Source organism: Amblyraja radiata, chromosome 24 (genome assembly GCF_010909765.2).
Source record: "Amblyraja radiata isolate CabotCenter1 chromosome 24, sAmbRad1.1.pri, whole genome shotgun sequence".
NCBI classification, from domain to species: Eukaryota; Metazoa; Chordata; class Chondrichthyes; order Rajiformes; family Rajidae; genus Amblyraja; species Amblyraja radiata.
The window spans coordinates 36,879,735-36,896,298 of NC_045979.1; the positions used below are offsets into that span (position 1 = coordinate 36,879,735).

General features: G+C 50.7%; 1 protein-coding gene across 1 annotated transcript in view; it reads left to right on the plus strand.

Annotated features, from left to right (window-relative positions):
- Window positions 1–16,564, plus strand: part of LOC116987044 (decorin-like) — a 31,470-nt gene that overhangs the window by 4,010 nt on the left and 10,896 nt on the right. The window contains exon 2 of the mRNA XM_033042938.1: window positions 15,107–15,328. Within this exon, the coding sequence (XP_032898829.1) occupies window positions 15,112–15,328 (217 nt within the window). The 5' untranslated portion in view covers window positions 15,107–15,111. The remainder of the gene's footprint in view (window positions 1–15,106; window positions 15,329–16,564) is intronic.

Here is a 16,564-nt window from a genome sequence, read left to right on the forward strand (position 1 = left end):
CACCTGCAACCTCCTGGAACCTTGGGCGGGGCGCAAAGTCTCCAGAGGTTTCCGTTCAGGTTTCCTAAGTGGGACAGGGGGCAATAACCCCTCAGATTCCAATTGAATCTTTTCCCCTTCACCTTGAACCTGTGTCCTCTGGCCCTCGATTCCCCCTACTCTGGGCAAGAGACTGCGTGCATCTTCGCGATCTATTCCTCTCACGATTTTGTCCACGTGACAATAATAAGCCTAGACGATGAGATATTTTTGGAACGGGTCAAACACGTCAGAAAATTCCTTTTGCATGAATTTACCTCTTGGTTTCCTGTGCAAATAATGACTGTAGCATTTTTCTGAGGCGAGTCAGTGTTTGGTCTGGGTAACGATTGCAAAGGAAACAACAGGCCAATATTCCACAGAATAACAGTCCCTTCTGGTGAAGCGATTACTGACAACTCCGCTGGCCGCTCGCTGCCTTCACTTCTCTCATCGGTTCTCTAACACAGAGGGCGATCGATGGTCCACGTGGACTATGTGGCGTGAAGGGCTTGTTTAAAGTCAAAAATGATAGGAGCAGAATTAGGCCATTCGGCCCATCGAGATTGTTAAGGGGGCCTGGACACGCTAGAGGCAGGAAACATGTGGGATGGCGGGACTGTCATATGCTGAGAGAATGGAGCGGCTGGGCTTGTACACTCTGGAGTTTAGAAGGATGAGAGGATCCTTATTGAAATATATAAGATTATTCAGGGTTTGGACACGCTAGAGGCAGGAAACATGTTCCCGATGTTGGGGGAGTCCAGAACCAGGGGCCACACACAGTTTAAGAATAAGGGGTCAGCCATTTAGAACGGAGACGAGGAAACACTTTTTCTCACAGAGAGTGGTGAGTCTGTGGAATTCTCTGCCTCAGAGGGCGGTGGAGGTGGGTTCTCTTGATGCTTTCAAGAGAGAGCTAGATAAGTCTCTTAAATCTATCTTATAGAAACTTACAAAATTGTTAAGGGGTTGGACAGGCTAGATGCAGGAAGATTGTTCCCGATGTTGGGGAAGTCCAGAACAAGGGGTCACAGTTTAAGGATAAGAGGGAAGTCTTTTAGGACTGAGATGAGAAAATCATTTTTTACACACAGAGAGTGGTGAATCTGTGGAATTCTCTGCCACAGAAGGAGAGTTGAGGCCACAGTTCATTGGCTATATTTAAGAGGGAGTTAGATGTGGCCCTTGTGGCTAAAGGGATCAGGGGGTATGGAGAGAAGGCAGGTACAGGATGCTGAGTTGGATGATCAGCCATGATCATATTGAATGGCGGTGCAGGCTCGAAGGGCCGAATGGCCTCTACTCCTGCACCTATTTTCTATGTTTTTATAAAGATAGTGGAGTCAGGGAATATGGGGAGAAGGCAGGAACGGGGTTCTGATTAGGGATGATCAGCCGTGATCATATTGAGTGGCGATACTGGCTCGAAGGGCCGAATGGCCTCTGCTCCTGCGCCCTATTGCCTATTGGCTATTGTCTATCAAGTCCACTCCGCCACTCAATCATGGCTGATCTATCTCTCCCTCCGAACCCCATTCTCCTGCCTTCTCCCCATAACCCCTGACACCCGTCCTAAGCAAGAATCTATCTATCTCTGACTTAAATATATCCACTGACTTGGCCTCCACAGCCGTCTGGGGTGATCGCTGGTCGGCCCGGACTCGGCGGGCCGAAGGGCCTGTTTCTGCGCTGCTTCTCCAAGCTGAACTGAACTGGACTGAACGCAAGTTTTTAGATTCCAAAAGGTTACAAAACAAACTTGAAACTTAAGAGATCTTTGTGCGGTGGATGTCCTGGCCTGGAGCCTCCACACAAAGTACAGAGACAGGGCCAACGAGACTTATCCAACGCGCTCTTGCCCAATCATCCAAACTTTCATTGCTTTGCTCAGAGCAGCAGCTTGCCATCTGTACGTTTTCTGTGAAGCACTTCTTCACCCAGAGAGTGGTGAGTCTGTGGAATTCTCTGCCTCAGAGGGCGGTGGAGGCCGGTTCTCTGGATGCTTTCAAGAGAGAGCTAGATAGGGCTCTTAAAGATAGCGGAGTCAGGGGATATGGGGAGAAGGCAGGAACGGGGTACTGATTGGGGATGATCGGCCATGATCACATTGAATGGCGGTGCTGGTGCTGGCTCGAAGGGCCGAATGGCCTCTACTCCTGCACCTATTGTCTATTGTCTATCCTTGGGTAGAATGAACAATTGTCCAAGTATCTGTCTGCACCAACGCTGGAACTCAGAGGGAAGGAGGTCCACATCCTTGGTCAGGGCTTCCAAAGACCTTCAGCCAACTTCAACCGATGATGGGACTGGTGGAGATGTCGGTCTGTGTGGTGTCGAGGGATTGTGGGATGGGGCAAGGGGGGGGGGGGGGGGGTGAGGCTGGTCGGGTCTGGTCCCCCTACCCCCCCCCCCTCCCCCTCCCCCACCCTGCCACCAGCTACACCCCTGTTCCAGGCCAGGCTACTGTGACTTCATGGTTCATCCCCCAGCCCTGCACATCTGCGTCTCGTTACGGAAATGTTGCAACAACAGCAGCAGCAGCAGCAGCAGCAAGGAGAAGCTCAGCCTGCCCCAGAGCGGTCAAATTATCCCCCCAAACCACCGCAATCCACTGAGGTGTGGCACCATCTCAAAACGGATTTACAGTCACGAGATTCACAACATTAACGCACAAGTTTCTGAGATGCTCTCTCTCTCTCTGTCTCTCCCCCTCTCTATCTCTCTTTCTGTCTCCTTCCCTCTCCCTCTCTCTCTATCTCTCTTTCTGTCCTCCTTCCCCTCTCTCTCTGTCTCTCCCCCTCTCTCTCTCTCTCTCCCCCCCCCTCTCTCTCTCCCCACTCTCTCTTTCTCTGCCCCCCTCTCTCTCTCTGCCCTCCTCTCTCTCTCCCCCCCTCTCTCTCTCTCTGCTCCCCCCCTCTCTCTCCCTCCTCTCACTCTCCCCCCCTCCTCTCTCTCCCCCTCTCTCTCTCCCCCCCTCTCTCTCTCTGCCCCCCTCTCCTCTCTCCCCCCCCTCTCTCTCTCCCCCCCCTCTCTCTCTCCCCCCCTCTCTTCTCTCTCTCCCCCCCTCTCTCCATCTCCCTCCTCTCCTCTCCCCCCCCCTCTCTCTCCCCCCCTCTCTCTCTGCCCCCCCCTCCCTCTCTCTCCCCCTCTCTCCCCCCCCCCCTCCCTCCCCCCCCCCTCTCTCTCCCCCCCCCTCACTCTCCCCCCCTCACTCTCTCTCCCCCCTCACTCTCTCTCCCCCCTCTCCCTCTCCCCCTCTCTTCATCTCCCCTTCTCTCTTCCGGCCCCCCTCTCTCTCACCCCCCTTTCTCTCTCTCTCCTCTCTCCGCCCTCTCTCTCTTCCCCTCTCTCTCTCTCTTCCCTCTACATCTCCCGCCTCTCTCACTCTCCGCCCCTCTCTCTCTCCCCCTCTCTCTCTCCCCCCCACTCTCTCTCTCCCCCCTCTCTCTCCCCCCCTCTCTCTCTCCCCCTCTCTCTCTCTCACACACAATGAAGCTGTATTTTAAAGGGAAAAAACATGAAGCTGTATTTTGGATATTGAGCTTCCAATCACAGGGTCTGATGCAATCTCCAAAGCAACATTCCTGCAACATAATTAATTCAGGAGAATGATCCCGCTCCCACCGTGTGTGTCGCTGAGAGACAAATATATTTCTCACAATTTATTTTCTGACTCTGCGCCGAATTAATTCAGTTTCTGGACAAATTTTAAACCCAAAACAAACCCATTTTTCAAAAGATCATAAGTGACTGGGGTAGAATTAGGCCATTCGGCCCATCTAGTCTACTCCCCCATTCAATCACGGCTGATCTATCTCTCCCTCCTAACCCCATTCTCCTGCCTTCTCCCCACGACCCCTGACACCCGTACTGATCAAAAATCTATCTCTCTCTGCCTTAAAAATATCCACTGACTTGTGGCCTCCACAGCCGTCTGTGGCAAAGAATTCCACAGATTCACCACCCATCACTGGCTAAAGAAATTCCTCCTCATCTTCTTCCTAAAGGAACATCCTTTCCAGAGGGTGGTGGAGGCCGGTTCTCTGGAGGCTTTCAAGAGAGAGCTAGATAGGGCTCTTAAAGATAGCGGAGTCAGGGGATATGGGGAGAAAGCAGGTACGGGGTACTGATTGGGGATGATCAGCCATGATCACATTGAATGGCGGTGCTGGCTCGAAGGGCCGAATGGCCTCTACTCCTGCACCTATTGTCTATTGTCCAATTCTGAGGCTGTGCCCTCTGGTCCTAGACTCTCCCACTAGTGGAAACATCCTCTCCACATCCACTCTATCCAGGCCTCTCACTATTCTCTACATTTCAATGAGGTTCCCCCTCATTTTGTCCAGAGCTGTTGTGCCCACCCTCTCCCCTGGAGCAGGTATTGATCAGCAAAGATGTCAGGACTTTCATATGAAGAAAGACTGGATAGACTCGGCTTGTACTCGCTAGAATTGAGGGGGGATCTTATAGAAACTTACAAAATTCTTAAGGGGTTGGACAGGCTAGATGCAGGAAGATTGTTCCCGATGTTGGGGAAGTCCAGAACAAGGGGTCACAGTTTAAGGATAAGGAGTTACTCCAGCACCCTGTGAAATGTCACCTATCCATGTTCTCCACAGATGCTGCCTGACCCGCTGAGTTACTCCAGCACTCTGTGAAATGTCACCTATCCATGTTCTCCACAGATGCTGCCTGACCCGCTGAGTTACTCCAGCACCCTTTGACTAAGTACCTGTTGTTTGAGGGTTTGTAACTAAAGTTTGTGATCGATATGTGGAATTCTCTGCCACAGAAAGTAGTTGAGGCCACACAGTTCATTGGCTATATTTAAGAGGGAGTTAGATGTGGCCCTTGTGGCTAAAGGGATCAGGGGGTATGGAGAGAAGGCAGGTACAGGATACTGAGTTGGATGATCAGCCATGATCATATTGAATGGCGGTGCAGGTTCGAAGGGCCGAATGGCCTACTCCTGCACCTATTTTCTATGTTTCTATGTTCCTATAGCGGAGCAAGATAGACCACTTCTTCTAAATGCAACGGGCTGACGTGTATTACGCAACGGAGCGGAACGTGGGCCTTTTTTCCATCCATTTCAGTAACCGAACCCGACCCGACCCGACCCGCAGTGTAATCAACGTTGCGGGGGAACAGTTTGTGTTAATAAATTAAAATTCTGAAAATGAGGAGAAGATTTTTACCAAAGAACTTTTATTTTTACGAGGATGTTTCCGTAACCGGCTTCCGTCTCCGCACTAGTATCTTTGCTCCGCTACGGTGGGATCTTTGGTGCGGAGATGGAAGCCGGTTACGTAAATGGGGCCGAAAATTACCCCGCGAATCTGCCCGTGACTTTTTCGTCTTTTCCGTCGACTGGCCTACCTTGCTCGCTGTAGGGTCTTTGCTGATCAGGACACAGAATTCATCGCGCCTCTCAGCCCATCATAGTTGTGCAAGAACGGAAGAAGGGTTTTCGTAGCGCGCGACAAAAAGCTTTTCGCTGTACCTCGGTATGCGTGACGATAAACTAAACTAAACTGAAATGAACTAAATGCTAAACTAGGGTAGACAAAAAAACCGGAGAAACTCAGCGGGTGCGGCAGCATCTACGGAGCGAAGGAAATGGGCAACGTTTTTCGGGCCGAAACCAAGGGCGAAGGAAATAGGAAATAGGTAACGTTTCGGGCCGAAACCCTTAAGGGTTTCGGCCCGAAACGTTGCCTATTTCCCAAAGGGTTACGTCCCGAAACGTTGCCTATTTCCCGAAGGGTTTCGTCCCAAAACGTTGCCTATTTCCTTCGCTCCATAGATGCTGCTGCACCCGCTGAGTTTCTCCAGCTTTTTTGTCTACCTTCGATTTTCCAGCATCTGCAGTTCCTTCTTAAACGCATAGATGTACAAGGCTTTGGAGTATCGCGTTCAGTTCTGGTCACCCTGCCCTTGGAAGGATATCCTCAAGCCGGTTAGAGTGCAGAGAAGATTTAAGAGGATGCTGCCGGGACTCGAGGGCCTGAGCTACAGGGAGAGGTTGAGCAGGCTGGGAGACTGAGGGGGGGGGTGATCTTATGGAGGTGAACAAAATCATGAGGCCGATAGCTCACCAGGGTAAATATGCGGCACGGTGGAGCAGCGGGTAGAGCCGATGCCTCGCAGCGCCAGAGACCCGGGTTCGATCCTGACCGCGGGTGCTGTCTGTGTGGAGTTTGTATGTTCTTGGGATGGCAGGACTTTCATATGAAGAAAGACTGGATAGGCTCGGCTTGTACACAGATGATTGAGGGGGGGATCTTATAGAAACTTACAAAATTCTTAAGGGGTTGGACCGGCTAGATGCAGGAAGATTGTTCCCGATGTTGGGGAAGTCCAGGACAAGGGGTCACAGTTTAAGGATAAGGGGGAAATCTTTTAGGACAGAGATGAGGAAAACATTTTTCACACAGAGAGTGGTGAATCTGTGGAATTCTCTGCCACAGAAAGTAGTTGAGGCCAGTTCATTGGCTATATTTAAGAGGGAGTTAGATGTGGCCCTTGTGGCTAAAGGGATCAGGGGGTATGGAGAGAAGGCAGGTACAGGATACTGAGTTGGATGATCAGCCGTGATCATATTGAATGGCGGTGCAGGCTCGAAGGGCCGAATGGCCTACTCCTGCACCTATTGTCTATGTTTGTACGTTCTCCCCGTGACCTGCGTGGGTTTTCTCCGAGATCTTCGGTTTCCTCCCATACTCCAAAGACATGCGGGTTTGTAGGTTAATTAGCTTGTTGTGAATGTAAATTGTCCCTAATGTGTGTGTGTGTGTGTGGGATGGTTTTAGTGTGCGGGGATCGCTGGTCGGCACGGACTCGGTGGGCCGAAGGGCCTGTTTTCCGTGCTGTATCTCTAAACTGAACATTTGCAAATCTTTCTTCCATTTACTTTCAATCCACACATTTGGCTTCTGACCCCTCTGCTGAACAAGATAGGAACGCACTTAATGTTATTTTGCAATTAGGTCTCTCCCCAGCTTCCTCTGTTCCAAAGAAAACATCCTGCTCCTCCCCGACCTGCTCACACACAGCGATAGTTGGCCAGTTGTGAACACAATCCCCACAATCTCCTGGGGAGTCGAGAAGAAGGATGAGACTGTTCCCTGATTATGGTGGCATAAAAGAGGCTTTTGGATAGAAACATAGAAACATAGGTGCAGGAGTAGGCCATTCGGCCCTTCGAGCCTGCACCATTCGCCATTCAATATGATCATGGCTGATCATCTAACTCAGTATCCTGTACCTGCCTTCTCTCCATACCCCCTGATCCCTTTAGCCACAAGGGCCACATCTAACTCCCTCTTAAATATAGCCAATGAACTGTGGCCTCAACTACATTCTGTGGCAGAGAATTCCAGAGATTCACCACTCTCTGTATGAAAGTCTGTGTGTGGGATAGGCACATAGATATGCAGAGAATGGAGGGGTATGGATTATTTGAAGGCTATACTCGCTAGAATTTAGAAGATTGAGGGGGGATCTTATAGAAACTTACAAAATTCTTAAGGGTTCAAAAGGGAACTGCAGATGCTGGAATATCGAAGGTACACAAAATTGCTGGGGAAACTCAGCGGGTGCAGCAGCATCTATGGAGCGAAGGAAATAGGCGACGTTTCGGGCCGAAACCCTAAGGGTTGGACAGGCTAGATGCAGGAAGATTGTTCCCGATGTTGGGGAAGTCCAGAACAAGGGGTCACAGTTTAAGGATAAGGGGGAAAGTCTTTTATGACTGAGATGAGAAAAACATTTTTCACACAGAAAGTGGTGAATCTGGGGAATTCTCTGCCACAGAAGGTAGTTGAGGCCACAGTTCATTGGCTATATTTAAGAGGGAGTTAGATGTGGCCCTTGTGGCTAAAGGGATCAGGGGGTATGGAGAGAAGGCAGGTACAGGATACTGAGTTGGATGATCAGCCATGATCATATTGAATGGCGGTGCAGGCTCGAAGGGCCGAATGGCCTACTCCTGTACCTATTGTCTATGTCTATGTCTATAAGAGGTGGTCTAGGCGTCATGTATGGCACGGACGTGGTGGGCCGAAGGGCCTGTTCCTGTGCTGTGCTGTTCTATGTTCTAAGTTAACATACAACTCTGGAGAAGGGTCTCGACCCGAAACGTCACCCGTTCCTTCCCCCCTGAGTCACTCCAGCGTTTTGGTGCCTCTCTTCGGTTTAAACCAGCACCTGCAGTTCCTTCCTGCACAGCCTAATCTTAATGATGGAGCAACCTCGGTGATCTGAGCTTGGAATTTACGAGGCTTGGCGTGACGGAATCCTCCCTCTCTGACCCCTTTTTTTACCCAACGCCAACATCCGCCTCCAGTCTCTGGGAACGTTCTCCACCCAATCTTCCTTGCAGCGAATGCCAAAGTCAGGAGGAATGTGTGTGGCTATAAAACATTTTTGACTGCTCGACAATAGACAATAGGTGCAGGAGTAGGCCATTCGGCCCTTCCAGCCAGCACCGCCATTCAATGTGATCATGGCTGATCATCCCCAATCAGTACCCCGTTCCTGCCTTCTCCCCATATCCACTGACTCCGCTATCTTTAAGAGCCCTATCTAGCTCTCTCTTGAAAGCATCCAGAGAACCGACCTCCACCGCCCTCTGAGGCAGAGAATTCCACAGACTCACCACTCTCTGTGTGAAAAAGTGTTTCCTCGTCTCCGTTCTAAATGGCTTACCCCTTATTCTTAACGATCGATGATCATTCATTAAGGGCAGGAATGGTATACAAGCTTTATACACCTTAGTTTGGTATATAAACGCAACCAAACTCAATCCATATTATCCAGAGAACCTGCCTCCACCGCCCACTGAGGCTGAGAATTCCACAGACTCACCACTCTCTGTGAGAAAAAGTGTTTCCTCGTCTCCTAAATGGCTTACTCCTTATTCTTAAACTGTGGCCCCTGGTTCTGGGCTCCCCCAACATCGGGAACATGTTTCCTGCCTCTAGCGTGTCCAAACCCTTAACAATCTTATATGTTTCAATGAGATGCCCTCTCATCCTTCTAAACTCCAGAGTGTACAAGCCCAGCCGTTCCATTCTCTCAGCATACCCCATCAAGTCTCATCATCAGCGGCCACTCGAAGCGAGTCTGACTGTCCTCTCATGGAGGACGCCAGCTTGTGCGGGACTTTGTTTAACGTGGGGAGACTGGTGCACAGACAGCGCACCCCACGTGGGGTCCTTGACAGATCTGGGTCGGGATCCAGTGGCATGGAGTCCAAGACGACCGGAGACCCTTTTCTGCCGCAGCCTTCATCCGCCTTCCCAGCCGTTGTGGCGTTAGCTCCACTAAGGTCAGCCATCGTCCTCCGCCTGTTCCACCGCTGAGGTCTTGGTTGGATTGCTCTTTGTCAGAGACCTCCCCCTCGACCTTACCGCCATGGGTGGCCCTACCAGGAGCGTAGCTCCAGACGGCATCGCTCTCAGGACCTCACAAGCTTCTCCACCACGACAAGGTGACCATCCATCAAGTCTACTCCGCCATTCAATCATGGGTGAACCATCTCTCCCTCTCAGCCCCTTCTCCCCGTAACCACTGACACCAGCACTAAGCAAGCACAGTTCCACAACCACAACCACAACCCAGACGAAAACAATCTCGAATCTGCTCAGAATTTCTACCATGACAATTCCACAGCAGAGGAGAGATGCAGGAATCAACACAATGTCGTTTTAGAACGGATCGCTGCGTTTTGTGCACTTTTGCTCAGCTTTAGTTTAAGTTCATTAGTTCTAGGAGCAGAATTAGGCCATTCGGCCCATCAAGTCTACTCCGCCATTCAATCACGGCTGATCTATCTCTCCCTCCTAACCCCATTCTCCTGCCTTCTCCCCATATCCTTCTGTATGTCAGGGGTTAGGACATGCAGAGGGATACGGGCTGAACGCAGGCAGGTGGGACTAGATTCACCAGGTTAATTCCCGGGATGGCGGGACTGTCATATGCTGAGAGAATGGAGCGGCTGGGCTTGTACACTCTGGAGTTTAGAAGGATGAGAGGGAACCTTATTGAAATATATAAGATTATTCAGGATTTGGACACGCTAGAGGCAGGAAACATGTTCCCGATGTTGGGGGAGTCCAGAACCAGGGGCCACAGTTTAAGAATAAGGGGTCGGCCATTTAGAACGGAGACGAGGAAACACTTTTTCACACAGAGAGTGGTGAGTCTGTGGAATTCTCTGCCTCGGAGGGTGGTGGAGGCCGGTTCTCTGGATGCTTTCAAGAGAGAGCTAGATAGGGCTCTTAAAGATAGCGGAGTCAGGGGATATGGGGAGAAGGCAGGAACGGGGTACTGATTGGGGATGATCAGCCATGATCACAGTGAATGGCGGTGCTGGCTTGAAGGGCCGAATGGCCTACTCTGTTTCAATAATATACCCTCTCATCCTTCTAAAGTCCAGAGTGTACAAGCTTTAATCTGGACTTTATCCTGCGCTGAACATTGTTCCTTTCATCATGTATCTGTACACTTGTGTTGGCTTGATTGGAATCATTGGATCACATTGAATGGCGGTGCTGGCTCGAATGGCCGAATAGCCTACTCCTGCGCCTATTGTCTATAGTCTACAGAGTAGATGGGGCATGTTGGTCGGCATGGGCTAGTTGGGCCGAAGGGCCTGTTTCCACGCTGTATGACCAGCCCCTGGGCGTAACTTCATCTTGTCCAGAGCTTGAGGCAGACAACAGTGAAGCAAAGAAAGTTCTCACTCCAGTTTCCTCGCCTGAATCACTGCAGTGATTATGAAAGAGAAACATAATCTGCTGGAGTGCCAAGCATTAAACCACCGTGACCCGGCTTGGACACAGAGAGGCTTACATTGAATAAGCGTCTGGCATTCAAACTGCCAACTATCCCCAGTACTGGCATGATTCTAAAATAAGAACACCGAGTCCTGTGTGTGTGTGAGTGTGTGAGTGCGTGGTGCTCAGGGAGTGATGTATGGAGTGGGTCGGCCGGGCTGCCGTGGATAGAAGTCAAATAATATCCATAACAGATGCACAGAGTCTCTTGCCCAGAGTAGGGGAAATCGAGGACCAGAGGACACAGGTTCAAGGTGAAGGGGAGTAGATTTAATAGGAATCCCTGGGGGGGTAAAACTTTCACACAGAGGGTGGTGGGTGTATGGAACAGGCTGCCGGAGGAGGTAGTTGAGGCTGGGACTGTTCCAAGAATCAGTTATTAAGAAGTAGACTGCAGATGCTGGTAAATCGAAGGGAGACAAAATGCTGGAGAAACTCTGCGGGTGCAGCAGCATCTGTGGAGCGAAGGAAATAGGCAACGTTTCGGGACGAAACCCTTTTGGGAAATAGGCAAAGTTTTGGGACGAAACCCTTCAGGAAATAGGCAACGTTTCGGGACGAAACCCTTCGGGAAATAGGCAACGTTTTGGGACGAAACCCTTCAGGAAATAGGCAACGTTATTATTAACAGATATTATTTTGCTGTGTTAGCACTTAGCGTGTGTGACAATAATGTTGGATAGAGTGGATGCGGAGAGGATGATTCCACCAGTGGGAGAGTCTAGGACTAGAGGGCACAGCCTCAGAATTAAAGGACGTTCTTTTAGGAAGGAGATGAGGAGGAATTTCTTTAGTCAGAGGGTGGTGAATCTGTGGAACTCTTTGCCACAGAAGGCTGTGGAGGCAATAGACAATAGGTGCAGGAGTAGGCCATTTGGCCCTTCGAGCCAGCACCGCCATTCAATGTGATCATGGCTGATCATCCCCAATCAGTACCCCGTTCCTGCCTTCTCCCCATATCCCCTGACTCCGCTATCTTTAAGAGCCCTATCCAGCTCTCTCTTGAAAGCATCCAGAGAACCTGCCTCCACCGCCCTCTGAGGCAGAGAATTCCACAGACTCACCACTCTCTGTGTGAAAAAGTGTTTCCTCGTCTCCGTTCTAAATGGCCGACCCCTTATTCTTAAACTGTGGCCCCTGAGACCAAGTTAGTGGATATTTTTTAGGCAGAGGTGGACAGATTCTTGATTAGTTCGGGTGTCAGAGGTTATGGGGAGAAGGCAGGAGAATGGGGTTAGGAGGGAGAGATAGATCAGCCATGATTGAATGGCGGAGTAGACTTGATGGGCCGAATGGCCTAATTCTGCTCCTAACACAAGATCTAAAAACACCATTGATCCATTGAAACATCTTGCTGTGGTGTAATTACCCACACGACCACCAGAGGGAAGACTCTTCATGGAAACTGCATTACTCTTCCTAGAACATAGAACAGTACAGAAACAGGCCCTTCGGCCCACACTGCCTGTGCAGGACATGACGCCTCAGAATCCTAAAAACCCTGAAAATCTCAGTTACCCTGAGATGCAAGAACTTCCCAGAGACACAAGGAACTGCAGATGCTGGAATCTGGAGGAAAAGCACAAAGCGCTGGAGGAACTCAGCGGGTCAGGCAGCGTCTGTGGAGGGAATGGAGAGGTGACGTTTCAGGGCGCGACCCTTCTTCCGAGCCCATCTGAAACGTCATCTCCAAATAATGAAAGGCTTGGATAGAGTGGACATGGAGAGGATGTTTCCACTGGTGGGAGAGTCTAGGACCAGAGGTCACAGCCTCGGAATTAAAGGGCGCTCTTTTAGAAAGGAGGTGAGGAGGAACTTCTTTAGTCAGAGGGTGGTGAATCTGTGGAATTCATTGCCACAGAGGGCTGTGGAGGCCAAGTCAGTGGATATTTTTAAGGCAGAGATAGACAAATTCTTGATTAGAACGGGTGCCAAGGGTTATGGGGAGAAGACAGGAAAATGGGGTTAGGAGGCAGAGATCAGCCAGTGGACTAGATGGGCCGAATGGCCTAATTCTATTCCTGTAACTTGTAAATTTGTGATCACCTTCCCACACTAGTTTCTCCAGCACTTTGTGTTCCGCTCCTGGAGGAGCTCAGCGGGTCGGGCAACAAGTCCTAGCGATATCCTCACAAAAATTGTATGAAAAATTAAAATATACAGCATGGAAACAGGCCCTTCGGCCCACCGGGTCCGTGCCGACCGAGTCGATCACCCGTTCACACTAGTTCTATGCTATCCCACTTTCCCATCCGCTCCCTGCACACTAGGGGGCAATTTACAGAGGGGCCGATTAACCTACAAACCCGCACGTCTTTGGGATGTGGGATGAAACCGGAGCACCCGGGGAAAACCCACGCAGGTCACGGGGAGAACGTGCAAACTACGCACAGACAGCACCCATGGTCGGGATGGAACCCGGGTCTCTGGCGCTGTGAGGCAGCAACTCTACCGCTGCGCCACCGTGCTGGCCTGTATGCTCCATGCTCCTGTGAAAATGCATTTCAAGGACAAAATTCACAGTCTAGTCATTCAGAGTGAGAAGGTTCTGACTATCTACCACGTCTGACTATCCCCTGCCTCTTATAATTTCAGGAGGGAATGTGGATTATGTGCAGGCAGATAAGACATGTTTTACACACACTCGGGACAACCCACAACCATACCAAAGCCAATTAACCCGCAAACCTGTATATCTTTGGAGTGTGGGAGGAAACCGGAGCCCCTGGAGAAAACCCACGTGGTCTCGGTTCTCAACATCTGTTGCGCCCCCACAGATGCTGCCCGACCCACGGTGTGTCTCCCACATTGTACTGTGCCCCCCCGTCTCTCCGCGGTGATGGGATGATCAGTACGGGTGTCAGGGGTTATGTGGAGAAGGCATGAGAATGGGTTTAGGAGGGAGAGATAGATCAGCCATGATTGAATGGCGGAGTGGACTTATAGACAACAGGTGCAGGAGTAGGCCATTCGGCCCTTCGAGCCAGCACCGCCATTCAATGTGATCATGGCTGATCATCCCCAATCAGTTCCCCGTTCCTGCCTTCTCCCCATATCCACAGACTCCGCTATCTTTAAGAGCCCTATCTAGCTCTCTCTTGAAAGCATCCAGAGAACCGGCCTCCACCGCCCACTGAGGCAGAGAATTCCACAGACTCACCACTCTCTGTGTGAAAAAGTGTTTCCTCGTCTCCGTTCTAAATGGCTTACCCCTTATTCTTAAACTGTGTGTGTGGCCCTGGTTCTGGACTCCCCCAACATCGCCATAGATGCTGCTGCACCCGCTGAGTTCCTCCAGCAATTTTGTGTACCATCAGTAACATCTTGATGGGCCGAATGGCCTAATTCTGCTCCTGTGGAGTATGACCATGAGGATCAAGTTTAATTCGATCCGATTTAAGTTTGATTTGATTTAGAAGGATGAGGGGTTTTCTTATAGAAACATATAAAATTATAAAAGGACTGGTCAAGCTAGATGCAGTAAAAATGTTCCCAATGTTGGGCGAGTCCAGAACCAGGGGCCACACACAGTCTTAGAACAAAGGGGAGGTCATTTAAAAGACTGAGGTGAGAAAAAACTTTTTCACCCAGAGAGTTGTGGATTTGTGGAATTCCCTGCCACAGAGGGCAGTGGAGGCCAAGTCACTGGATGGATTTAAGAGAGAGTTAGATAGAGCTCTAGGGGGCTAGTGGTGTCAAGGGATATGGGGGAGAAGGCAGGCACGGGTTATTGATAGGGGACGATCAGCCATGATCACAATGAATGGCGGTGCTGGCTCGATGGGCCGAATGGCCTCCTCCTGCACCTATTTTCTATGTTTCTCAACTCAGCGGGTGAGGCAGCATCTATGGAGCGAAGGACGTTTCGGGTCGGGACCCTTAAGGGTGAGGCAGCATCTATGGAGCGAAGGAATAGGTGACGTTTCGGGTCGAGACCCTTAAGGGTGAGGCAGCATCTATGGAGCGAAGGAATAGGTGACGTTTCGGGTCGAGACCCTTAAGGGTGAGGCAGCATCTATGGAGCGAAGGAATAGGCGACGTTTCGGGTCGAGACCCTTCCGGGTCTCGACCCGAAACGTCACCTATTCCTTCGCTCCATAGATGCTGCCTCACCCTTAAGGGTCCCGACCTGAAATGTCCTTCGCCGAATGGCCTCCTCCTGCGCCTATGTTTCTATGTGTCTATGATCTCAGTGCAGGATTTCTCATCAACCTATGACCTGACAATGACTACTTTTCTTGCAGCCATCATGGAGGTTGGTGTTCGGGCCTTCGTCCCCTGCCTGCTGGCCTTCCTGCTCTGCCACGGGATGGCCAAGCCCCGCAGGCTCTCCAGCCGCTCCGACCCCAGCCAAGAGGGTCTCGGCTCGGGAGCCGGCTCGGTCCCGGATCGGACGCCCGCTCCCCGCTACGCCTGCCCTCCCCGCTGCCGATGTCACGTCACCGTGGTGCAGTGCTCCAATCTCGGTAAGGACGACAGCCGATTCTGCTCAGCGCTGTTTGGTTTAGTTTAGACTAGGTCAGTTTACTTTATTGTCCCCTGTACCGAGGTACAATGACAACCTTCGTTAGACAATAGTCAATGGGCAACAGGTGCAGGAGTAGGCCATTCGGCCCCTCGAGCCAGCACCGCCATTCAATGTGATCACGGCTGATCAACCCCAATCAGTACCCCGTTCCTGCCTTCTCCCCATATCCCCTGACTCCGCTATCTTTTAGAGCCCTATCCAGCTCTAGATAGATAGAAACGTCACCTATTCCTAGTCTCCAGAGATGCTGCCTGACCTGTTCAGTTACCCCAGCATTTTGTGTCTATCTCTTGAAAGCATCCAGAGAACCGGCCTCCACCGCCCTCTGAGGCAGAGAATTCCACAGACTCACCACTCTCTGTGTGAAAAAGTGTTTCCTCGTCTCCGTTCTAAATGGCTTGCCCCTTATTAGAAATTAGAAATTAGGTGCAGGAGTAGGCCATTCGGCCCTTCGAACCTGCACCGCCATTCAATATGTTCTTAAACTGTGGCCCCTGGTTCTGGACTCCCCCAACATCGGGAACATGTTTCCTGCCTCTAGCGTGTCCAAACCCTTAATAACCTTATATGTTTCAATGAGATCATCCTCTCATCCTTCTAAATTCCAGAGTATACAAGCCCAGCTGCTCCATTCTCTCAGCATATGACAGTCCCGCCATCCCGGGAATTAACCTGGTAAACCTACGCTGCACTCCCTCAATAGCAAGAATGTCCTTGCTCAAATTGGGAGGCCAAAACTACACACAATACTCCAGGTGTGGTCTCACTAGGGCCGTGTACAACTGCAGAAGGACCTCTTTGCTGCTATACTCAACTCCTCTTGTTATGAAGGCCAACATGCCATTCGCTTTCTTCACTGCCTGCTGTACCTGCATGCTTACTTTCAGTGACTGATGAACAAGGACCCCCAGATCCCGTTGTACTTCCCCTTTTCCCAACTTGACTCCATTTAGATAATAATCTGCCTTCCTGTTCCCCTAAGGTACCGACCTGAAACGTCACCTATTCCTAGTCTCCAGAGATGCTGCCTGACCCGCTGAGTTACCCCAGCATTTTGTGTCTATCTTGATCGGAGGGGGGGGAGGGGGAAACTTTATTTCAATCTCTTGCCTTGCCGGAGATGCGACTGTTTTCCGGATCGTATCTCCGGTCGTTCCGCGGCCTAACATCATGG